Raw genomic sequence first — 26,646 nt, 5'->3', positions numbered from 1 at the left:
ATGCGCTGCAAATGTTCCATCACTGTCACTGTTTCAAGTCCACTTTATTTTCATAGTATTTCAGCATAATAACATATCCTGATTGAATGCCACCATGAACTCTATCATGACAGAACAACAAAATAACCTCAAAATGGGAAAGGGCAATAAATATCAAATTATTAAATCTAAAATGTACAAATATAAAATGTCAGTAACTTTTGGAAAACACTGTAGGAAAATCTGGCAGCCATGTTCTCCTTTGGGCAGCTGTTTTTGAGGTGGTTTGTTTTCCCATCCACATCACCTCAGGTCCAATACAGTTATTTTTACATCTTTCCCAACGACATGTTTACATATCTGCAAAAGAAGTCGCCAAAATCAATCACGGATATACGTCAGTGAGGAATCTGCTGCAAGAGGCAAATTGCCTCTGAAGTCAATCAAGAACATGCTGTTTAAGAGACAGCAGATCATGAAAGTGTTTCTGTTTGAAAATATGGTACTTCTCCTGGAGGTTAGTGCTGGTTCAGAGGAAAAGAACCATGGTGCCCATAAAGCAGCATTCTCCCTCCTCATCCTTGCCTTGCCATCTCTTGTAACTCACACATCAAATTGGAGGCAGTAGTTCCCCAGTCTCAGGCTGCCTACATTCCATACATTTAAAGCACATGACTTCCCCCAAAGCATTCTGGGAACTGTAGTTTAACCTTCACAACGCACAATGCCTAGCACCCTTAAATAACTACAGTTTCCAGGATGCTTTTTTGTGGGGGGAGAGGGGACATTTTATATGCTTTGAATGCTGTGCATACAGCCTAAATCACATCTTGGTCAATGTAAGACCAGCCACAATTTTTTCCTGCAGCCTTATGAAAGTGGATGTTTGGTGTCTGTGATGTTGGAAAATTAGTGCTTTAATTGTGACCAAAAAGCAGGAACAATGGGGTGAAATGGAAGAGAGTACACTTTAACTTAGTTAAATTTAAAATTAGTGTCTTTTAGTTCAGAGCAGCTGGGCTGCATATATAAACCTATGCAGTTTACGCTTCTTCCTCACCAGGCAAAAATAAACATTTCCAGTGAAGGGGAAGGAGAATTCACATTTCCTCTCTCCCACTTTCTAGATGAGTTCTGCGTACTCCAGAAACAAACAAAGAGAACACCCAGAATGACAGAGCACAACTCTCTTTTGAGGAAAGGTTACAGAACTGGGGGCTTGTTAAATTGGAAAAAGAGTTACAGGGGCATGATAAGAGAGAGTGGATGGGGAGAAGCTTCTCTCCCTCTTGGAGATTCAAGGAAGACGAAAAGGAAGTGCTTCCTCACACAATTATGGAATTCACTCCTGCAAGACATTGTGCTGGACAAACAAACACACAGACAGACAGACATACTCAGCCAAACTGTTGAGAAGTAATGCTTACATTAAATAGTCTAGGATCCTTGGTATGGGGATGAAAGCCCTTCTTTTTACAAGCAGAAACTTCCAACATGCCAGCATTAGTAAGTCTGAAGACTCCCGTGCTAGAAAGCAAAGAAAGTATTATGTCCAAGGAAGCAAACAGAACAGAGCAAAAAATAAAATAAAAATGTACGTCTCAATAATGTGTGAAAAATCAGATGCATGAGGGAGTTTGCCAGAGGAGCATTTCAATTTCCTGAGGACTAAGACACGGACAGCTCAATTCTATGCAGCACCAGTAGCAGAAGAGGTACGTATATACAGCAACTGTAACAGCTTCCTATGAAAGAAAAGTTGCTTAAGATTAATCCAGCTCTGCCCAACTGTATTTATAAATGATGCACCAGAAGGAGAACGGGTTCCTTCACCAGAGAAGAGGATACTTCCTCTCTCCTAGTGATGAAATGGGTCATTTCTGTAGCACATTTGCATCACATATGTAGGATTGTAACTGCTGCCTCACGTATTGGACACACATGATGCAAATGATGCCACACTGCATCCAGTGTGACATCATGAGCAGAGTAATATCCAAAAAGTAGATCCTGCTGTGGAAAATTCTGAACTTGCCTAAACCAGACTAAAATAATTGCAGTTGATTAAGCATTTAATTTTTAATTTAATCCATAAAGGTTGACTGCACCTGCACATTACATGTTAAAAAGACTCAGATTTAATCTCCAACCAGAAGGATATCAAGTAACAAAGCTGGCAGAGATGCTTGCTTTGGAACCTATCCCTGGAGAAGCCACTGCCAACCACACGAGATCACACTGGGCTACATGGTCCAATGCCGTATTTTGTATGTTCAAGTTTTATGCTCAACACTTGAAATAAAGTTCATCTCCTTATTTCCCTTTTTCCATTCCCCACGACAGTAAAGCAAAATTGCACCAAAAAATAAATATGCCTACAAATTAACATTCCCACCAAATAAACTGAGTTAAAAAAACAAATGCCTATAGCACAAAATTACCCAACGCAGTAACTTGCCTCCAGTGAGGAGTGGATGAGGATATGCATGCATGTGGACCTCTATGGACTTGAGTATAAGCAGACCCGAATATAAACCGAGGCACCTAATTTTACCACAAAAAACTGGGAAAACTTATTGACTCGAGTATAAGCCTAGGGTGGGAAATGCCGACAGCGGCAAAGGCGGCGGAGGAGGAAGGAGCAGCCCCAAAGGGCTGCTTTCAGGCTGCTTGTTCCTCTTCCTCTGCCAGTAACAGCCTTTGCCGCTCGCAAGGGAAAGCACAGGAGCCACGCTTGGCAGAGCGGCGGTGGCACTAGCAGCGGCAGCAAACAGTAAGTGGGACCCAAGTATAAGCTGAGGGGGGGCTTTTTCAGCATTAAAAATGTGCTGAAAAAGTCAGCTTATACACGAGTATATACAGTAATCAAAATCTTTAAAAGAAAACAGGGACCCTGAAATTAAATTGCCACTTAAAATTGCCAATATGAATTAACAATAAGAATTAAGTCTAATTTACAGTCCAAGTTACAATACAGTTCCAGTCCAACCCTGTACTTCAAACCTGTACTTCAATCCTTCACTTTGTCTGTAGTTCTGTAGTTTGCTGATTACAGAGACATCTTTCTGAACATTGCTGATGGATGGAGTCAGAGAGAGAGAGAGAGAGAGAGAAATAACTTACTCGTTATGTTTTGGTGAACAAACAATTGCAATAGCCTCTGGTAGCATTAGCTGATAAGAACAATGTGTATGAAGATCAACACTGGATAAGAATGCCGTCTGTGTTGGATGTGTCTACAAAGAAAGAAAGGAAAATGTCTACTTAGTGGATGGATTATTATTATTTTTTTAACAGATCAAGGTCAAATACAATCAAGGAGAAATCATAGTTAGTCTGAAGGCTTGTTGTATGATTTTCTAGCAACCGTTTATGTTATTTCCTTCACCCAAACAGACAGCATGACAATTCTCATCAGCAAAGAGGGTGCTTCAAAGTCATAGCAAAGGTACCTGTTGTAAGTTACTCACTGCACCATAGGTGGGCTGGTAAGGAAAGGGAAATTACTGAAAGGAACAGAAAACTAAAGCCTTTGACCATGAAACTATATCAAAGAAATAGGGGCAGAAAATGACAAACTACTACATGGAAAATTTAATTAAATTGGCAGGTATAGGTATATAATTTGCATTGTTTTGGTCAGACATACAAACGATTGATGTACAGGAGGCGGGGATGTAATCTGTCTTTCTTGTTTGTAGCTGAAAAAACAGTGCACAGTGCTAATTGCCTGACTCCTGTGACAATCACAAAACAGCCTCCCCAGAGGAATTTCCCCCTTGACTGACTGAAGTTTAAACTTCACCCCCAAAATGGGATGGGAAGTCCCCAAGCAAATGTTTTCTTGCAAGGCACTTGGGGGATGTGGGAGGCAATGCCTGGCACGTACTGAAGTGATTATTTAATTGCTTTGGCACATGTCCAACTGGCAAGCTCACCTGAGCCACTGTTCAGGACATTTCTTTGGCTTTGAGGTTGAACGTGGCATGAGCTGAACATATTTCAGCAGTCACCGTTCGATTTCTGCATGTGCTCTGTTCTGTATGGATCCCTTCAGGCAGCACACAGCACTCAAATATAGGCCTAACATTTGCCAGGAACACTAAGGGCAGGTATGAACACTGATAGCATGATAAAAAAAACCCCCCAAAATGCTGAGCAACAGGTCTGGGAGCATGTGCGCCCACCTCTACTCAAAGGAAAGTGAGACATATGGAATGGGAATGCACATTGAAAGTATATGCCAGTTAGTCGTATTTACCAGGGCCAATTGGGGGCGGGGGTACATTTGCAAAATAACACCAGCATTTTAATCAGGAACGCTGTGTTGGGGGAAAAGTTGTCTTCTCTCCCTACAGTCCTGGTCACTGTTTCCCTGTGACTGCTATTTAAATTTTGAAAAGATCAGTGTCTATACCTACCTAGAGTTGTATATATTCTTGCAATGCCTTTTTTTTTTTTTTTTTTTGTATGGCTGCAGCATTTAATGACTTATTTGTTAATTTGCCTATTTGTTAATTTGCCTATTTAACAACAGTTGCATACCACTTATTTATAATAAAACATCTAAACGGTTTCAAGGTACATCAGTAAATCAGTTTAAAATAATGACAATTAACAGTAAGAAAGATTAAAACACATAACCATCTCTGTGTCTGGATAGAGTTGCCTAAGCAAAAATATTTTAAACAAATGTTTTAATTAATTGAATTAAAGCTCAAAACGTGTCCTGGTTAATGGTATCCTAATTAAACTGGTAGAATATATATTTTTAATGTATCATTATCATTATTAGTAGCAGTAGAAGCAGTAGTACTTATAATGTCTCCTAAAGGATGCATCTGCCTCTTTCTGTCACACAAGAATTTTTTTGTTAAAAAAATGGGATGACAATATGCCCTGCTATCATAAGCACTTCTGTGTAGGCATAACAAATCTGAAGATCTAGTCAACAAAAGTAGACAGACCTGTTGAAAGATTTGCAGTGCCCTAAGGGGCTACAGAACACTTGGTACATGTGGGTAGCAGGAAGGTTAAGGAGGAATAGTCTAGGGATAGTGCTTTCATTTTGAAAACAAACTGAATGCACTACCTTTCACTTTCCATTACGACAAGCATAAAACAATAACGAATGTGAAAAACAAATGTCAGTGCATGTGCCATGTTACAGGCAGTAGCAGACAAGATGGGTCTCCACTGAAATCCATGGAAAAATTAAACCAGAGTAAAATGGAAATAAACCAATGCAACTAAAATGAAGATAAAGCAAAAAGGACGTCGGCTTAAAAACAAATCCAATCCCCCCCCCCCATTGCACACCCTTAGAATAGTTTACCAAAAATATTGTTTCTGTAAGGAATGTCTTCTGCCTATTTCTTCACTGAGATCCACAGCATATTTATGTATATACGTACATGGATCCAGCCCAGAGTGAGGAGATCGTGTTGGTCTTGAACACTGAACAACTCTTCCACATTCTCCATGTCGCAATAATCTGGCCCCGCAGACTGTTTTGGCACTATCACATGAGTAATAGTGAATTCGTTATGGGTCTGTAAAATAAAAGCGTGGCAAGATAGCTTTGGGAACAAGCACCGAACGTCGACCCCCAGAACCATCACCATTACCAACCGGATCAGTTTTTAGTGCTCTTATCATAGTTGCTGTGCTGATTTACACCAAGCGATACTCAGGTTCATCACAGTAACAGACAAAGCAGCAATGACGGAGGTCAACATTGATATTAAAATATTATATACCTGGACAAGCATTTAAAGGGAAGATTGAAAGTTGCCATATTAACTGAGTCAAAGGTTTAGTCCATCTAGCTCGGCATTTTCTACACTGACTGGAAGCATAGCTGTCAACGTTTCCCTTTTTAAAAGGGAAATTCCCTTATTCCGAATAGGATTCCTCGCAAGAAAAGGGAAAAGTTTACAGCTATGACTGGAAGTGACTCCAAGGATACAGATAGCACTTTTCCACAACCCTTACCTGCAAATGCCTGGTACTGAACATGGAACCTTCTGCATTAAAAGCACTGAGCTACAGCCAGTGTGCGCCATGCTTATGTAAAGATACGGCAGGAAATGCTACCTTTTCTTAGTATGTAATCTTATTCACACTCACTTGCGAATGGAATTTACTTCTCAGTAAACATAGATAGGGTTGGGTTTCACAATGCAGTATTTTTTTTTAATCTTCTTACTAGCCAGAATATATATTATTTTAATATCTGTGTATGTTTTCCCCTGTGTGCCAGGTTGAGTACTTTCTATATCTGCCGTATTTCAGATACCATTTCGCAGTTAACTATTGGTGTAAAGTGAACATTAGGCAACAGTGTGCATTATTTATCTAGGAAGCAAAATCCAAGCAATAATAGCTAAGTGATATTTGCTATAATTTCTCTCCACTCATACATACACACAAAATCTGATATACAGAATCTGATATGCCACAGCATTAGCTCCCACTATATTTAATATTGGTTTTCCTGCAAAAAATTCTCATTTGTGTTTCATGAAAACCATTACAAAAAATCCTTTCGTGGAGGTCTAACTTCACAGCAGAATGATTTAATAGCATTACATGCTTCCCATTGCCTAAGATCAATGATTTATGCTCCTCCCCCAAAAGGCAAACAGCAGACCACAGTTCAGTAAGAATTTCTGAGAAGTAAAGTCAATTATGTAGCACACTTACACTCCACATCTGCTTTTGCTCTGATATCAGTTCATTACAGGAAAATACAGTACTATCAAAAGTGCCTTCCCCATACAAATGTGAAGGTTCAACTGTACCAGTTTTCCACAGAGAATTCCACATGTCTCTATTCCTCTTACTGTATTTGCCTCTGCTAGCAGCAGAAATTTGTGGCAAAGATCCTTGGGCAGAACCACACTTCGCAGCCCTTCAGCTACATTGTCTAAAAAGAGAGAGAGAGTTAGAGTGTCATTTATGCAGGGATAAAGGTAAGGTAAGGGATGCGGGTGGCACTGTGGTCTAAACCACTGAGCCTCTTGGGCTTCCTGATCGGAAGGTCGGTGGTTCGAATCCCCACGATGGGGTGAGCTCCTGTTGCTCAGTCCCAGCTCCTGCCAACCTAGCAGTTTCTGTCACGGTGTTCCATTGCACCAGAAGCAGTTTAGTCATGCTGGCCACATGACCTGGAAAGCTGTCTATGGACAAACATCCCTCGGCATGAAAGTGAGATTAGTGCTGCAACCCCATAGTCGTCTTTGACTGGACTTAACCGTCCAGGGGTCCTTTACCTTTTTACATTTATGCAGAAGTCTACAGTATTAAAATGCTCTTATACAATACAATTTAAAAAGCGCTTGACTGACTTGAATACATGTACAAATTCGGAGGCTATTTTTTTAATAATTTATTTTGCATTTATTCATTTATTTTGGAAATTTATACACTACCTAGCTACAGTCAGAATTCAGAGTAGATATAAAGACACTGCAAGTGACTGTCCCATTTCTAGCAGTGATTTTCTTCTGCGCCTGTTTTTGTTGCCCTCTACTTATGGCAAATGGCTTATGCAACAAAGAGAGGCTGTATTCCGATTTATATTGGATGCCACCTGTTGTGAACCTTAGCCACACAGTTGGCTATAGAGTCTAACAGTGCAATAACACAGGAAGAAGACAAGAACAACAAAATTGCTCTCTTACTCTGAACAGCACTTAGAGTAGCAGCTGGCTTTAAGGCCCGACTTATGGGAGGAGACTGTCCATCACTCTTGTTTGCAATTGTTGTGGGGAAAGAATTATTCAGATGTGTTGCAGTGCATGACGATAACGTGCTCCCATCAGTCTGCTCAGATGTAATTGAATTATCCTTAGTTTTCTCATCACGGGCTCTTTCTTGCTTCTTCAGTTGATCTTCAAAGAACTGAAACTGTTCTGTTTCCAGCTGCTGTTGACGAATCTGTGCAATCCGCTTCTTCTCTGCTTCTATCAGTTTCTGTTGCTCTAGCTTCTTGAGTAATTCAGCTTTGCATTTGCCCTGAAAAATATATTACATGAAAAAATCCAATGTACCGCCCACAGTGGTTCAAACCACATTAGACATGGCAGATCCAATTGTTTAAATACTTGTCCCATTCACATATAAAGTGGAGTACAGTGGTACCTCGGGTTACATACGCTGTAGCTTACATATGCTTCAGGCTGCAGACTCCGCTAACCCAGAAATAGTACCTTAGGTTAATAACTTTGCTTCAGGATGAGAACAGAAACTGTGCTCCGGCGGCGTGATGGCAGCAAGAGGCCCCATTAGCTAAAGTGATGCTTCAGGTTAAGAACAGTTTCAGGTTAAGAACGGACCTCCGGAACGAATTAAGTACTTAATTAAGTACTTAATTAAGTACTTAACCCGAGGTACCACTGTACTATTTAAAGGCCAGGAGTGTATGGGGATGGGGAGAATGCTGAACAAACCTTCAGCCTGTAGCTTACTTCTGGTACTGGACCTTAAGAAACAGACTTCTGGGTAAACTGTCCAATACCCTGCTCCTGACTGCATAGCTCTCTGACCCTTTCAGTTGCACCACCCACACTTGTTTTGCAAGTGAAAATGAGAACTTTTCATTTAATAGGTCTGCCACCATCATGCATATTTTGGGCCTCGGAAAGGATCCTTTCCTCTATGATCACAAGCATAGGAAGTGAATAATGGCAAAAATAAATAATGTCAAGGAACTGACACACGTTTATAGCTGGCTATGATTATTGGCCAAACATTTTGGCAAGGAATAGTACAGTGCAGAATATGGATGCATTGCCTGTGGGCCGTACAGTTCTTGGCACCCATGTTGTTTGGGCATGGCTGCCTACTTGTGTGTGTCTGTGTTGCCAGGGGATGGAGGAAAGGTTTGCATCAATCCGGTGGAACACTTCCATGGATCAAGAGGTAACAAATGACTTTGATTTCTCAATAGATAGCTGATATGTTAGTGTTCAGTTTCACTTTTTGTTCATTTTTAACATTATTATTATTATCATCAATAGTAACAGTGTTACTTACCACCACTACCACAAAATGTTTAAAAGCTAAATAAATTATGTCATTCACCTATAGGGTTCCTTACTAAAGGTTTATATATTTGCCAGCTTTGTTATACAGAATATTGATGATGGGGTACACATATAATTAAAAACACATACAATATAAATGTTCTGGTGGAATTTACCTTGTCTTGCATATATTCCCGATATTCTGCATTATATTTCTTTAACAACTCCTTCTTCAATTCATCAGTTCTTGGAAAGGCTATGTCCTTCAGTTTCTTTGTTAGAGAGAATTAAAATAAAGAAATAAATAAGTGCATGCATGCATATAAATACTTGCCTTCCTCCCATTCCAGATCACCATCTTGATCTCATAACCAATTTGTCTATTGGTATAAAATTAAAATTAAATACAAAAAATTTAAGGCTCAGAGCTATGAACCAGCCTCTATTGACATGGCTGTTCAGTGGCCTTAACTGCCTTTATGTTTGCTACTGATAGATTTCAAAGGTCATGATGGCACTGCTGCCTTGGTAAAATGGCTAACATAATTTAATCACGAGAAAATGTATCAAGTCTGGTCTCCATAGGAGAACATGGCTTCCAAACCCAGAGTTCATACTGTAGCCCTCAGCACCGATGGAAACATCAGCTTTTAGAGCCCAAATGCCTTAGTAGAGCTGGTGGTGCTGTTGTTATTGGTTCATGAAAAGAAAAAGAAGTCCTCTGAAATGCCCGATATTTTTATTTTTTTAAAAAAGCAACTCTACCTTCATGATATCCTGTTTTTCTGGAACTGCACATTGCTGGTAGTCTCGATGACAGGGCAGCTTTTCTACAAACAAACTAGAAAACGAGACACACACATTTTCCACCTTGCATGTCTGAGAAATATCCACAACACCATTGTTTTCCTGCAGAGACAAAAGCTGGCTGCATAAATCGTATGAGGCTGGACCTAGTGTTCCTTTTTTGATTCACAGCAGCTTTCTATACCTTTGGATTTTAAATTACAACACTGCAGTTCTACAGTCGGTTCTCAGTGCACAATTGGTTTACTATTTATTATGCTGTAGTGCCACTCATTCTCACGCAGCTCTTTCAGAAAAATAATGCTTTTCAATTGCAGTCAATGCTATGCTTAGAACTATAGATAATGAATAAAACAAAGCACTAGAACTATCCTTTGGTGTACCTACTTTCTTTGTTTGTTGTAACTGACAATGCAATTTTTCAATCCTTCTCTTCCCTCCATTTCAATTCTTCTTGCCTCTTTCCTCGGGAGTACTAGCCCAGCACTATTTCAATACTTCAACTGAAAACAACTTCTCAAAACTTAGGCAGGTGTCCCAGTCTGAATAGTTGTGAACATTTAGACTGAAGGACTGAGGCTGGGACCTTCTGAGTGAAAAGCTTATGACCCACTACTGAGCTTCAATATTCTCCCATTTAACTTCTCACATGGCTTTCCCCAGAACACATAGCTGCTGTAAGACTTCTGTTTCCTTTTCTCAGATGTGAGTGTGGGGGTGGGTGAATGAGAAGGCAGCATGGAAAGCAGCTTGTCTGCATCCATAATGCAGCCTATTGTGTTAAAGTATGTCTGGGAACAAAGCTGGGCTTGGGGAAGGGAAAAAGACTCTGCCAAGAGAGTGCCAGAAGCAGGCACAGGTGCACAAAAGGAATTCAAAAATGGCACAGCGAGCTTCCACTCACTCACTCGCAGGTTAGGGGATGGAATAGTGACTCAGCAACAGAAGCAGGTCTGACAGCCTAGTTTATTGACTCTATAGGAAACACTGGCAGGGCTCCCTATCCCCATTTACTGGCAAAATACTGCAGTTTCAAGTTGATGGAGGTTGCTTGCTAGAATGAAATTAGTCGTTGGCATGGCGATAGTGGCCATTGAAATTACTGGCTGCTTATTAAGGTATGCATTGGTTATTTGTACTGAAGATGCATGACAAGAGTTAAATAAAAAGCTGCTCTGTGTGTGTGTGTGTGTGTGTGTGTGTGTGTGTGTGTGTGTTTGTGGAGGGGGGGAACACAGCTGTATTCAAAATGCAACATGAAAGATTAAATCACCCAGTAGAAATCCCTCATCTCAGTTTGAGCCCTAGCTTTGTGATGATGCAACAGCAGCCACATAGTTCATATGTACCTCATGTCTGCACTTTCCCTGAGTTTTTACAACCATCAGTTCTAGCAAAATACTAGCTGAAGGCAGGAGTCAACTCCAGCAATGCATGGCGCAGCCAAAGCTCACACATTCTGATGAGTGGTGGCCTACTGTCCTGCCTGATGAGCCTGTCTCATCTCAATTAAAGGAAAGTCTGTCAGACTCTTCTGCATTTGAAAAGGTCTGGAAGGTTGCAGACTGATTCCTTTAATTTTGACTGTGAAACTGGGATGTATGTCAAACATGAGGCAACCCATGAAAACAGCATCCTGTGTCTTGTTTCTTCCCTATCCCCTTTCTCAAATGCCAGATAGCCAACACTGTGCCCTCCAGATGTTCTCAGGCTATAAGTTCCAACATCCCAGCCTGCATGTGATATTCCATGCATAATATTATATCATGTCTCTCTGTATCCATGCAGATCATTGTCAAGGAAGCTTACAGAGTAATGAAATTCTTCTGTATGTTGAATATTCTTTATCATTATGGACAGGAGAAGGGACACAAAGCTGATGTTTAAGATGGTGGCCTCAAGTTTGCTGTAACATCTAACTCCTGATTTTTGAGTGCTCCATCTTTAAACATTAAAAAAAGGAAAACTCTCTGTCCCATAAATTAACACAATGGTAGAGGCATCAGGTAAGGATGAAAGGATGTCTATTTCCAGTTCATGTAACTTTTGCATCGAGTCTATTCAGTCCAATTTCTGCGTGATTCTGCAATTTCGTTTTTTTAAAAATCATAAGAAAATGTGCATTTTCTGTACACATTTTACTGTAAAATACAATTTCAATAGGTTTTTTTTTTTACCTAAAATACACATTTTAGCCTAAAAGAGGCAGTTGAATACACATCTGAGCTAACAGCTATATCAAAAAATGGAGGGAAGTGTGAAAACGTAAAAATAACTGTGTTCTGATCTGCATATTAATCCAAGAAGTGTGAATCAGGTTGGATCACTTAAAAACATGGAGTGAACAAAAACTGTGAAAATCCCTAGCACCAGGTGAGGGTTGTGTTGTTTATCACTACTAATGTTAACATACATTTTCTACCAGGCTCTTTGGCACTAGTGCAGTTGCATTGCATGCAGCGTTCACCTCACAACTGACACGCTAGCTGGGAGAAAGATGTATTTTCCAGGTATAAAAGTAATTACTGTTCACATGCTTGGAAAACACAGAATTTTGGAAGCAGAAGTTAGGAAAGCCTTCTGGGTGCCCTGTAACAAATGAGGGCATATTTGATGAGCTCTAAAGTCATTGCCTAACAAGACCCCTTTTTCAGACACATTTGGAATCATTTGCTTAGCATTCCACTGGCTTAAAATTGCCGTTTCTAAAAATTAAGATCAGGTTGATATCCATAACTTCAGACCAATCCTTACGTTATAAACTTATTATAGAGAACAAAGGCATTTTCAAGATTTCCTTCTTCCAGATATACAGATGCCATGCGCTCCATCTCCACTCCAGATCTGAAGTAGCGCCGTGGAGTAATGTCTTCATTTATTGTGATGTTACAACCAAGTTTGCTTAAGGCACGTACACGCTCCTCTGGGCTCAGTGAAACATCTGTGTGGTCAGGTATAGCTGCTAGCCTTTTCTGTTAAAACAGACAGCACAAATTGCATTTCACTTTGGTTACTGAACTTATCCAAGGAACTCGAGCTGAAATCTTGAGCCACAATTAGCAGTTGCAACCTATGGTTTCAGCATGGTTCGATTTTGCTCCATCAGAGCTGTTGCAAAATAGTAGAGGGGAAATCCTATTAAACCAACCCCCAGCTACTCCATGCACATGCACACAACCACATTTTCAAAACCAAATCATTTTGCTTAATGATGCAAGAGATGTGCACTTTATGCCCATTATGATATATTTTTCACAGCTGCTGTTGTTCTGAAATGTTGTCTTTCACATTTGCATATACGCAAGTCAGAATCATAAAGCTTTCAGTCACCACTTTTTAAACCAACCGGAGCCACTCTGTTCGGCCTCTTTCATAAACAGAATGCAGGTGGCGCTGTGGTGTAAACCACTGAGCCTTGGTCAGCGGTCCCAGCTCCTGCCAACCTAGCAGTTCGAAAGCACACAGTGCAAGTAGATAAACAGGTACCACTCTGGCAGGAAGATAAACAGCGTTTCCATGCGCTGCTCTGGTCTGCCAGAAACGGCTTAGTCATGCTGGTCACATGACCCGGAAGCTGTATGCCGGCTCCCTCGGCCAATAAAGCGAGATGAGCGCCGCAACCCCAGAGTCATTCGTGACTGGACTTAATTGTCAGAGGTCCCTTTACCTTTAGCCACTCTGTTCAGCCTCTTTCATAAACAGGAATGTAATATGGGAAGTTTGAGACATGATTCAGGCTTAAGCAAAGGCATAGTGAGAAAGGAAGACTGCTGAAGAAAACAGCAGTCCTGCATCTCTGCCTCGTCCTCGCAATTTAAGCACATGGCATCAGGCCACCATGCTGAGAGTTTCCCTGTGTCCCCAAGTGGCAACCACTTAAATGTAGCAAAGATATTCTCTCACTGTGACAGTGTCTCACCATACATTATGTATTAGTAGACATTATGGAGGAGGGGGAAAAGAGGAGAGGATGGTCCTATTTTTAGCAGCAGCCCCACATCTTCTGTCATGTCTACCGCAAGCCTTAAAAGTTGTGATTTTTAATTATGTCTGGGCCTAGCAAGGCTTTAAAGGAGTGGTTTAGGATAACTTATCAACAATGATATGATTATCAGAGGAGTTCAGTAAAAGTAAAAAGTTATGGACCAGATGGAGGGTAAGAAGTAGCATTCATAAACTTTTTTTATTTTATGCCAACTCAATACATTTTTGAAAGATGGACAACATGTTCCAAGGTGTATTTTGAGCTTGAGTGGGATGCTTGCTTCACAAAAAAACAGGCTCAAGCCAATAGCCACACCATTCAAGCAGACATGTCTGATAAGCAGCTTTCCATGCATCATGAAGCATCAGCCCTTAGCACTTACCAATGAACTTACAGTGAATGGTTGTTCCATGTTACTTTGTGCTTGCAATCCAAGCTTACTGTTCCTCTCCAGTCCTTCCATCTAGCCACAAAAATAGAATGGGAAAAGATACAGTGCTCAACAGCAGTCTCATCCAACATCTCACGCCAATGACAAAGTTCCAAGGAAATATACTGACGATGCTGTAACCAACCAGCATTTGTCTCTTGAAATATGAATCATGAATCATGAATCCATAGATTGGTACTTAAAGCACCATGGCTTTGCTGACCTGTATTTCAAAGGTAGCCATATCTTCTGGATATATACCTACCAACTGCCCTGGAAAAATTGGGACATCACATTGTTTCATGTGAGATCATGGTGGCCATTTTGAGTGCCGCACTCTCACACTGCGCTATTGCCCTCTAAAAAGTGCTTGGGGGGGTGTCGTGATCTCAAGCTTTCCCTGCTTTGGGGGCACATCAGGGGACTAGGATAGTTTTAAATCCAAGCCATTTCCTGGTCCTCCCCTAGCACAGCCCCAAGCCCTCCCAGGGGTCATAAGATTGCACCCTAAACAAAGAAAACAACTATACTTTCATGGTAGGCTCCTTCCTAGCAATATATCATATGTGACAATGCACTACAGCAAGAGCCAAGTTCTCTGTTTTACTGCACAAAGTAAATATGTAAAGTGTAAGAAAGCATTTGTTCCTTCACTACTTTTTTCCAGGCAAGACATACACTGTTAGTTATCATGCATTGGTAGACAGTCTTTAATACACCATACCTTAGGTCTGTTGATATATCCCTTTCACCATATAAATAACAGTAGGACTAACTACTTTTGGGGGAGCAATTCGCAGCTCTACTGAAATATACCTGTACCTGATTCACATAACCTTAACTCAGCAGAAAAGCCCTTGAGATCTCTCTTCATATAAACCAAGGTCATTATCTCAGAATGTCAAGCATGGAAATGTCAAGCATGTTGGAGCTTGATTCTGCAAAAAAAAAGCCCTGTGAGCTCAGCAACAACACCCCCCCAGCCGCATAAACCCTTTGAAGACAAAGAAACAAAACACAGGGTTTGAAAAAGGAACAACGTGATTAGTAACATCAACAGGCAAGTTTGCAAGCCTCATTGGTTCTTCCACCTGCACCCTGGTAGATTTAGAGAAGTGACAAAACCAGACATCGGAAATGCTATCTATAGATACCTTAGCCAGTAAAAATAAGCATATGCAAAATGCTAACTCAGATTTACTAGGACTGTGAGCTACATGCTGATATTGTTCCATATTCTTTAAGAGGTGAAAAGTTCCAGGAAAATCACCTCCCAGGTTTTGCTTTCCTTTGGGGAAGAGATTTTTATAATGTTTGGCTTATGTACAAATATGCAAGCAGAGCATACATGAAAGCAGTGGTTGTCCTAAGAGGCAATATCTACTATGCCACACCAGATCCCTGGAAAGGCACTGGCACTTCAAAATGCTTCCAGCCTTTCATTCACAGCTTCTCTCTTTGTATCCTGCCCTGTTCCAAAAGTGGTTTCTTTTTCTCTCTTCACATGCACACACAGCAGCACATACCCCTCTTGCATCAGTTGTCTTCCCCCTTAGCAGGGCTGGTGTAATGCTCCCAGCTCTGCTAACTCTTAGTCAAAACACTCAGCATTCTCTAACTACTTCCTAACAATTAGCTCCCATTAATGAAAAATCTATCAACCGTTCTGGACCATTAAGCAGTAATTTCACCTTGCAGCCATAAACAGCATTATCACTTGATTATCCCAAGATGAAAGTAAGGTTTATTCCAACTTTAGCAATTCATATGCACTTCAATAATCTTCCCAAAATTTTGGAGGGTGGGCTTGAAAATTATTTTGCTTTGTTGTATGCAGTGGTGCTTACTGGTTGTTATCAGCACAGTGCTATCAAGCTGCTGTACTATCATGTTTTGGAATTCTTGTGATGCAATCTCAGTGCCATGCTCTTCACTCTGAGGAGCCACAGAAATCGTGGCACATGAACCTATATTCTTATTTTCCAAAATAGCATCTGACAGGATCAGGCTAAGGTGGAACTGTAGACCGTGTAAAAATAGCTCTGCAAAGTTTCTGAAAAATCTTTTTAATAAGCATTCATCTTCTATCATCTTTTAATAGAACTGGAGTATCTAACTCCAGCACTCAGCCCCCTTCATTTCAACAAAACTTGCTCTGACTGCCTAACTGGCTTTGGCAAACTGAGTTGAAGGATAGGCTATTTATAGGTTGTTCAACAATACTTTCAGTAGAATGTATTTACATCATCTCTCTCTCCTAAACAGAAGACATCTGTGTCTATAAATCGACACATTATTTTCAAAACCAAATAACAATTCAAGTCATTCTGCTATCACAACGCTGACATTATCCAATTATCTCACCGTGTGCCATCTTCCTCCAAAATAATAAAAACACTGTCCAAATAATCTGATAGCAGAGAAAAAGCTGAGTTGGTAAAGAGTGCCCCCAAAGATCTCTCATAATTATTTCATCACCTATTCTGAAAACCGAAGTTCTCTCAGAGCCTACAGAGCCTGCAGGAGGCTGACTATATTGCTGACTGTTTCAGAGCACTTGATAAAACATCACCACATCAAATGCAATGGATTTAGTGATAGTCCACTGATAAACGGGAACTTGTGACTTATGTGAAATTGCTTGTGTGTGTTGCTCCCTATTGAACTGTAAACCTGTACTGTTCAGAGCTGGCAGTGCAGCATCTAGGTAGTAGGAGAAGCTAGGATGGGGTGGCTAACTGTCCCTTTGGCATTCTAATCCAGGTCCTCTAAGAAAACGTTTCTGATCCCCCCCCCCCCATACTCTACTGATTTTGGCGACTGTGGCAAAAAAAATGGGGGTGGATGGAGGCCACCTCATCATCAGACTGCATGGATCAGCTGAGGAGGGAGGCAGTGTGCCTTTGGATGTGCATACAAGTGTGTGGAGCAGCAATACCTGTTCCAGAGGATTGGTCAAGAGTGAATGTGGCCCTTGACTGAAAAAAATAAAAATGGTTAGCCACCCTTGAGCTAGGTCATGTGGTTAATAGGAAGGTAAGAGCGTGGAATGCATTTAGAAGGAATTACAGGGTAAGTTGTAACTTAGCATTTGCAGGGCTCAGAAATAGAGCCTTTATTCTCTGTCATTGTTACAAAACAATCTCATAGTATACAATAAAAAGGTAGGCATTATTTTCATGCATGAAGTAACTGATTGAAGTTAACTGACTGCTCAACAGGCACTGTTTGATCAGTCAATTGTCCCCCACGCCTGTCCTAAGCAGAATACACAAATTAGCTTTGGCATTCTGGTTTGGGAGAGTTCCCTTGGCAGTGGACAAATTTACTGTCCCAGCATATTATTTTTCTCAGCTGTCTTTATTGAAGCTGATTGTCCCCTGCACTCTTGGCCCTGTTTCTATTACCTTCTCCAGTTTTATTCTGCTTTGCACCATTGCAAATTTTGCCTGCAACAGCTGTCATTACTCAGAGTGGCCATTTTATCTTCCTAGTCCGTCTGATTTATGCATAGAGGAAGCCCAGACATCCCAAGCACCACAAATCTGACGAGCCTTGCTTACTTATAGAATTGCCACTTGGGTCAATTGACTGATCAAATATTGTCAACTAACTATCCATTATTAGATGCAGTCAACTGGGAAACACTGGCCTGCGAGCGCTCCAATTGGAGAACAGCCTTTACCAAAGGTGTCATGGGTTTTGAAGATGCTTGAACTCAGGACAAAAGGGAGAAAAGTGCTAAGAGGAAGGCACGCTTGGCAAACCCTCACCATGATCAACTCCTGCCCAGAAACCTACTGTATGTCCCCACTGTGGAAAGACCTGTGGATCCAGAAATGGCCTCCACAGTCACATAGAGACTCACTTTTAAAACCGTGTTTATAGAAGACAATCTTACTCGGCTGCAAGTGATCACCAAAGAAGCAAAAGATGCAGTCAAATATGATCAAAGATTCCATGAAGTCAGGGATGCCACCACACAGGTGTCAGCTTAATGCCATAATGAAATTAAAGAGGTTATAGAAATTGCAGGAATGGAGATTCTTCCTCCTGGCCCTGCAGCAATTAGGGGCAAACTTGAAGGAAAGGAAAGTTTTTTCCAGCTGGCCACGTAGAGTAATTGTGGGTGGTTTTCCACCTTTTTGAGTCCACAGTTCCCTTGACCAACTACATTCTTTTTGTGGCACCCCTGTGGAGCTCAAGAGCCCAGTTATGTCTGCCCTTGCCTGCAGAGCTGGCAGCCTCTCACCCTTTTTCGAACACCCTACCTTGTGGAGTGTTCCCTCAGCATCCTCTCCCTCTTCCTTCTCCCCTCTCCTTGGGAGTCCTCCAGGCAGCAGCTGCTGCCCCAAGGAGAGGTGACTCCTCACACTGCCCCACAGGGGCCTGGGAAGCACCCCCTAACCAGCCCCAGAGGCACCATTTGCCTGGGGAGCTTGTAGGCAGGGATGCTGCAACAAACAGCTGTGCAAGCCTTTGGGAGGTAAAGATGTGTGAAGGCATTAGAGGAAGGAAGGGAAGGAAAAAGGAACAAAGACCAGTGTTGCCCCTGGCATCCCTGACCATCACTCAAGGCACCCCAGGGTGCCATGGAAGATTGGTTGAAAACCACTGGTGTATCTGAACAGGAAAGCAGTCAGTTATCAGTGGCAAAGACCACTGCCAAAGAATACCTATTATTCTATCTTGCTTGCTGCAGGAATGAGAATTACCTCTGTGATATCTGTTGTTAATTTATTTTATTTTAAATAAATAAAGGCTGGCCCTGATGCTCCAGGATAAAAGTAAAAGAAGAACTATTTGCAGAATAGTTAGCATTTATAGCAGAGCTTTCCAAACCGTGTGTCGCAACACATTAATGTGCCGCATGAACACTCCCTATGCTCCTCCCAGAGCTGGAAAGGGGTTAGTTTAACCTAGGCATAGGCAAACTTGGCCCTCCAGATGTTTTAGGACTACAACTCCCATCATCCCTGACCACTGGGACTGTTAGCTAGGGATGATGGGAGTTGTAGTCCCAAAACATCTAGAGGGCCGAGTTTGCCTATGCCTGGTTTAACCTCTGGTTTGCTAGTAAAACTGAACTACTGTGTCGCGAAATGATGCACATCTAAAAAGTGTGTCACCAACATGAAATGTTTGGAAAGCTCTGGTTTATAGAAACCCTACCTAGCACTGTTTAAATTTATAGCAAGTTGTCTAATGACTCCAGGCATGATTTGAGGGCACATGAGACAGCTGCCTTGGTTGTGCTACGCAGGTCTGTGCCTGGTCAGTGTCTACCTGGGAAGCCCATGTATGCTGCCTTGAGTTCCATCACAGAGAAAAAGAGGGATATAAACGTACGGAATAAATAAATATTTTTTTAAGTGAATTTAATTGTATCATAATGTTAACTAATTTGTTTTTGTAATTAGTATAAGTTTCCTATCTGCTCATGACTTTATTGTTTTAACAGTTAATGTATCTTAACATAATTAATATATTTGATCAAGTGCCTATCCCTCATCTTCCAACCTATATTGTGGAAATTTGTTTGTCTGATTGCTATGAATGTTATAAGCAAATTTTGCATGATGGTTCCTGCAATCAAGTAGCAGGCTTTTATCTGTGTTTGGATACAAATGGATGCCATTTTGGCAGACTGAACCTTTGAAAACTGCACCAATTTGTTAGTTTCTTAGAATTCCTGAGCAATGTCAACTAGGTGGCTACAGGTTATCTATATAAGTAACTATATAAGTATCCATATAAGTTGTTCAGAACTGGGGATACTTTTTTACTTTTTCACTGTTGCAGCTTTTGAGTTTGTAAATAGTCCCACTGATGACTAGGCAAATGACTAACAGAGATAATTATTTCCTTTTATGCTGCCAGGGCACACCGAATTTCTGATACAGTGCATGTGTAGGAAGGTTGGCTAATAATAATAACAAAAACAGCAACTTAGTAACTGAAGAAAGTAGACTACATGTCAAGCCAAATCAATAACACAAAGCAAACAGAGGCACGCAAACATTCAACTGATACATATTCACATCAAATTATGCAGAAATGTCAAACATTAAAATGGCAGCAAACTGCATTTGAATGTACAAAGTGAGCTCTAAGATTAGCTCCATGAAAGCTTAAGCAGTTACATTATAGATGACAACATGATTAAGATATATAACCACTTCTGTCAGTTGAAAGTACTGTAAAATCTTATTACAATCATTTAATATGTCTGCTTTCTAACAACAGTTTAGTTGATTTTACAATGCAGTGCTCTGCATACTTATTCAGAAGTGACTATGAGCTGTCTGTGTGTGTGTGTGTGTGTGGCAAAATCATAATAAAACAGATCATGTAGAGGGAACTACTTCAAGAGGGAAGTAGTTAGATCTCAGGTTACCCTGGTTGTTTATTGTGTGTAGAAAAGATACTGACGAATGCTGCCTCTGTATCAAGGTAAACCATTCCATTGATTTTTAAACTTGACTCAGAGCAAAGGTATCAAAAGAAGGTGACCTTCAGCTCATGGAGAAGAGTTCATTCCATATGCTTGTTTGCTACAAACTTCTTTAAGGTCAACTGGCATGATTATTCTAAGCATCCCATTACTTCAATACGCTCCTAATCCGCTCATAGCTAGCAGACTGGTGTATCCTCTAATAACACTCATGTGAGCAATGGGATTTTAACCAATGGCCTGTTGGTAGGCAATACCCTTATTATAACACAAAAGTAACATGTCGTTTGGGAGGAGGGGGAAGTTCCCCCCATTTTTAAAAGGAACAGCTTATATGCAGTTCTAGTTTGTGAAACAAATATATATATGCAGTAGATACTAGTCCATAAAAAAAAATCTAATTTATTTATTAGATTGTATTCCATCCTTCTTCTAAGGAGCCCAAGGCAACATGCCCAAGACTTAACTGATATCACCCTCACAAACAACCTTGTGATGTAGGTTAGATGGAGCTCAAGGTCACCTACTGAACTGCATGGGTCAGCAGAAAATTGAACCCAGAAATTTTCCTGATCAAAATCTAACATTCTGATACACCGGCTGTCAACAGTTACTGACATTTGGGGCACATCAGGACATCACGTGAAAACAGGGACCACCAATGTTGTGCCCATGGGTGCCCATGCAGCCATAAAGGCCTTCCCTGGTGTCCACCAGGTCCTATCCCTTCTCCACACAGATTTCTCTCTTGTAGCCAATAGAATAGGCTGTGGTGTATGCTTGGATGCACCGTGTGTGTGTGTGTGCGCGCGTGTGTGTGTTTCTCTAGCTTGCAAATGTGCTCACAGCCCCTAAAAGGTTGGCAGCCTTGGTGTTAGATTACAGGTTAGAATTATGCATGCACTCCATAATGAGCTGCCTCAAACTCTGGGCTCACATACTCTTCTGCTCCCATCTCATGCACCCAAGAGAAGAAGTTCCAAAGTGCTTGCTTTTGCTTTACCAGAGGTTGCATTTGCAGTCTGGAACTGAGACTGGTTTTTTTTTTTGCTCTTAGCTAAAAACTTAGTCTAACATTCAGCAATGACTGTGTGAAATCAGCCTTTTTGAAACTTACAATAGTGTTTGTTAGGTATTTAAGAGCTACTGAAAGTAAAATGGACATTAGTCATGTATGCCACAACAGCAGCAAGAATCTTAATAGCACAAAACTGGAAGACTGGAGAAATACCATCAAAAGAACAACGGCAATAAAAGTTGACGAACTATGCAGAGTTGGCAAAGTTAACGGCCAAATTGCGTGAAAAGGACAATAGTGATTTCGAAAAAGAATGGGAACCTTTTACAACATACAGTATTTGCAGAAACGAAAAAACAAACAGACATGGACTCCCTGGCAGGTTTTAAATAAACATTTACAATTTTATTTACAGAGAACAAGAAATTTAACAATGTGACAACATTATACTATATACAAACAGCAGGATGTAACGTTTGACAGAATAAACCAGAAATGGAAGCTGAGGGAAGTCAATAGGGAGGGGAGAAATTGGAAAATGAATGTTATTGATATTGGATATTTGTTATGAGGGAAAAAAATTAATAAAAATATTTTTTTAAAAAGAAACTAACAATAGTGTTAACCATTTTGCTGGTCTGAACTACATGACAAAAGCACTTACAGAATAATAGAATTGTAGAGTTGGAAGGGACCCTGAGGATCAACTACTTCAACCCCCTGCAATGCAGGACTATAAAGCTGTCCCATATGGGGATCGAACCTGCAACCTTGGTGTTATCAGCACAAAGCTAAGGTATGAAGTAGAAACAATGAGGGGTGTGGCCTGGCCAGAAAGAAGAGCCTGATGAGCTACATTTGGTCTGCAGACCTGAGCTTCAGCACCCTGGTTTAGTGTGCCATGCAAACACAGACGACAGAGGACGAGATATTTGGACAGTATTCTCGAAGCTACCAGCATGAGTTTGACCAAACTGCGGGAGGCAGTGGAAGACAGGAGTGCCTGGCATGCTCTTGTCCATGGGGTCACGAAGAGTCGGACACCACTAAACGACTAAACAACAACAAAACCACCCAACAGATGGCCACTTTGCAAAGCCTGACAGCTCAGATCACCTGCTCGGGTTTGGAGGGGAGAGCTAAATTACAGATCCTCTTCTTCGGTAACACAGGAAGTAGCAAATGAATTATGTTCACTTCCTCCAAATGAATGTTAAGTGCTTTGTACAGTAACCAGTCCCATACCTGGAATTACACAGAATCTAAACAGAAGAATCCAAAGCCAGACAACATGCCCACTGTATACTTTTGAGCACATAATTTCAACCCATGCAAGGGATGTGTACATGAGGTTTCCTTCTGTACATGCACCACCCTTGTTAAATTGAAAATATATGCAATTACTTTCTTGGGCTCCATGAACACTGCAGATGGTGACAGCACTCATGAAATTAAAAGGCACCTGCTTCTTGGGAGAAAAGCAATGACAAACCTAGACAGCATCTTAAAAAGCAGAGACATCACCTTGCCAACAAAGGTCCGTGTAGTTAAAGCCATGGTTTTCCCAGTAGTGATGTATGGAAGTGAGAGCTGATCACCAAAGAATTGATGCTTTTGAATTATGATGCTAGAGGAGACTCTTGAGAGTTCCATGGACTGCAAGAAGATCAAACCTATCCATTCTTAAGGAAATCAGCCCTTAGTGCTCACTGGAAGGACAGATCGTGAATCTGAGGCTCCAGTACTTTGGCCACTTCATGAGAAGAGAAGACTCCCTGGAAAAGACCCTGATGTTGGGAGGGCACAAGGAGAAGGGGATGACAGAGGATGAGATGGTTGGATGGTTGTTCTCGAAGCTACAAACATGAGTCTGACCAAACTGCGGGAGGCAGTGGAAGACAGGAGTTCCTGGCGCGCTCTGGTCCATGGGGTCACGAAGAGTCGGACACGACTAAACGACAACAACTGCTTAATAGAATAAAAACTTTCTACTTCCAATTAGAAAACAGACAGAGCTAGCTGCATTAAGTACCACTTAGAAACAAGAGGACAAGTTACTAGGCCAGGGGGAGAAACATGACTGCTACCAACTCTCTAAAATGACTGTGCCAAACTCAGCGCTTGCCAGCAGCAGTCACACTGCTCTCCCAAGTCAACTCATTGTTGGCCGAGTATTCTCTGGGGATGGTAACATGCTGAGAGGGTTGTGTGACTCAACTTTAAGTCACATTCAAAACCGCATCAGAATTCACTAAACTCATGATTTCATTGCACTGATTCACTATGTAAACTGCTCCTAGGCTCTACTGAGATAGGTCATTTTTGAGTGAGCACATTTAGCAATGGAATATAATTTGTTATGATCTTAAAATGTTTCCTAACACTGAACATTAGCATAGCTGCTAAAAATAAGCAAATATTGGCAAACCTTTCAGCTTTATATAGTCCAAACACCAACAGCCCCAACAACGAAAACTCCAAATTCAGATACAGTATATGTTTTCTTAAAAAAGAAAAAGAAAAAAAAGCTTCTATCACTAGAATCCCAGTTTATGACATCTGTAACTGTGGCTGTCTAGTCACATTCTTAGCAATTTAGAATTTGACAGCACTTTTCAACTTGGATTTCTGAATTTCTCAAGACCTAATCTATTCTTACAGTTGTATCAGTCCTATTAATTGCTAATCTTATGAATTATCCTTTGTCTGGAGAGCCAGTCCAGAAATGTGACATCATTATGCAATATTTTAAAATACAATCAATTTTACATCTAGTTGGCCTACTAAAATACATTACAGCAAGCTAGGTTAGGGTTATGCCAAGCCTTTATCTATTGAAAGGCAATACAAGATTCTAGACAGCGCAATTTCACACAGTTGTTGCTCCTTTCTCACTTTCTTAAGACATTTATTTTTCATATTCTGGCAATGCTATTTACGGGCAATATTTCAACACATCCCTGGAGAAAATGCCTGTTAGAACAAGAGCAATTACCAGGCCAAAAACCTGGTAGAGTGCTAATTGCTGTTCAATTTACAGTTGAACCCAAGTATGAACAGAATCTTGTGTTAATCCTGACATTAGTAACTCTAATATATATGTAATGGCGTGATAAGTTATAAAGGTCATATACTGTACTCACTATAAAAAGGGGAAAGGAAAGAAGGAAAGCCATTTATGATAGAGAGAGGGTGAAAATTCTCCCTGAGCATCTTCTCAGTTCCACCTTATTGTCTTGATTGCTTTCTTCTCCCCATGGCCAGAAGGTATTTGTATTGCATTCAAGGCCATCTTGATGCAACCTGCAAGTCCTTGGGGAATCAATAACATAGCAGCGAAAGTGCTGAGGGCAGGCAAAGAGAAAACTGCAGCTCTTAAGTGAAGAATGAGTCTGAGGTACAGATGCAATAAAATCCCTAGGGCAAACGCCACTTACCAGGAAAGAGGGGTGCTTGGAGGTGGGGATGGGGTAGCAAATCCTTATGTGGATTTGCAAATCCCAGTGGGCCTGTTAAGGGATTTGTGGAGTCTGTTTTTAAAAAGAGAAGAGTGGGGGAGAGGGAGGGAGGGAGGGAGGGAGGGAGAGAGAGAGAGAGATCTATAATGTTGTTTCTGAAATGTGCACTCCCTTCCAAGTGTCCCTTTAAAAACAAATGGCATCTGGAAACGACTGAAGCTGCTTCATTTCGGTCACATTTCAAAGGGGGCGGGAACTGCCGCCCGCCCCGTTGTCCAGATCAACTCCACCCCGATCATGCAACCAAAGAGCACCTTTCCAGCCCAGCGTGTTCGCGAGCGGCGATGCTCTAGGGAAACGCGGTACTGTATATAATAATGGCCAGGGAAAGGGATCTGTCAGATCAGCCTCAGCCACAGAGCCCGTCTTCCCGATGCCCTAAGCTCGAGATTCCTCGCCGGCTGTGGCAGCAAGAGGCGGAGCTAGGAGGACAAGGGCTTCGAGCCTTCCCCCGCCCCTCGAGGCACACAGGTTGGTCGGGCGGAGGCTCGGCGCCTTGTCAACGCCTCAGAGCGGCCCTTTCGGAACGGGGCCGCAAGGTGCCTGCAGCCCAGCCCTGCGCCTCCGGGAGGGGTCGGCCAGATGCGCGCCCCCCCCTCCGGCTGCCTTCCCGCAGCCCCCCGTCGCCGCCCTCCATCTCTCTGCAGCAAAGCCATCCCCGTTTCGGGGATACCTCTCCTTCGAAGAGGAGAAAGCGCGCCAGCTTACCATAAAGCCATGGCTGCCAGGAGAGTCGCGTCAAGTCCGCCTCGCCTGAGGGCTTCGGCTAGAGAGAAGGGGCGGCAGCTGCCGGTCGCCGCCGCCACAATGGCCCAACAATGAGCGAGGCCGAGCCCAGCCGCCGCCGCCGCCCGCTGCTCGGCTCGCCTAATCCGTGACACGCGCCGGGGGCGGAGCGCGCCCCAATCTCTCGCCGCGAGCGCCGCTCTCGAGCGCAATGCCGCCAGCAGGGCTCCTGCTGCCGTGGCTGAGCCGAGGGCCCCTTGCTCCCCTCAGCGGAGACAGCCGGCTGGCGCCACGCACGCGCGCGCGCGCGCTCACACGCGGACCGCGGTTGGGCGGGGCGCAAAGCAAAGGCGCGGGAAAGCCGAGCGGCAGGCAGCCCGCGAAAGAGCGAGGCCCGCGGCTCGCCGTCCCCGACTTCGCTTAGCTCTCTCGAGTCTGCCTCAGGCAGGAATGGGAATAGTTGAGAGGCGGGTTGGTAGTCTGAGGCTGGACTGACACCTGCACAGTTGTTGTTTTTAAAAAAGATGTAGAATCGTAGAGTTGGAAGGGACCCTGAGCGTCATCCAGCGGTTCTCAACCTGTGGGTCCCCAGACGTTGTTGGACTACAACTCCCATCATCCCTGACCTCTGGCCTTGCTAGCAAGGGGTGATGGGAGTTGTAGTTCAACAACATCTGGGGACCCACAGGTTGAGAAAGGC

The 26,646-nt window shown here is 42.1% G+C and overlaps 1 protein-coding gene across 2 annotated transcripts; it reads right to left on the bottom strand.

Moving 5' to 3' along the window:
* Window positions 1-14: 14 nt before the first annotated feature.
* On the bottom strand, window positions 15-26,185 carry STAMBPL1 (STAM binding protein like 1). Of its 2 annotated transcripts, none has more exons than XM_081861888.1 (11): window positions 25,929-26,185; window positions 14,183-14,263; window positions 12,570-12,787; window positions 9,774-9,849; window positions 9,185-9,280; window positions 7,665-7,998; window positions 6,783-6,907; window positions 5,394-5,531; window positions 3,103-3,215; window positions 1,407-1,506; window positions 15-339 (listed from the first exon to the last, which is right to left on the bottom strand). In XM_081861888.1, the coding sequence occupies exons 1-11, from the start codon at window positions 25,929-25,931 to the stop codon at window positions 283-285; spliced, it is 1,341 nt and encodes a 446-aa protein (XP_081718014.1). In that variant the 5' UTR covers window positions 25,932-26,185; the 3' UTR covers window positions 15-282. The 2 variants fall into 2 exon arrangements, with proteins under 2 accessions (XP_081718014.1, XP_081718015.1); XM_081861889.1 differs by having other exon boundaries at window positions 14,195-14,263.
* Between the last annotated feature and the right edge of the window lie 461 nt (window positions 26,186-26,646).

The sequence above is a fragment of the Podarcis erhardii genome (genome assembly GCF_964252035.2).
Source record: "Podarcis erhardii genome assembly, chromosome: 5".
NCBI classification, from domain to species: domain Eukaryota; kingdom Metazoa; phylum Chordata; class Lepidosauria; order Squamata; family Lacertidae; genus Podarcis; species Podarcis erhardii.
Note: the sequence above shows the minus strand (reverse complement) of the source record. Positions and strands in the feature narration are given on the sequence as shown.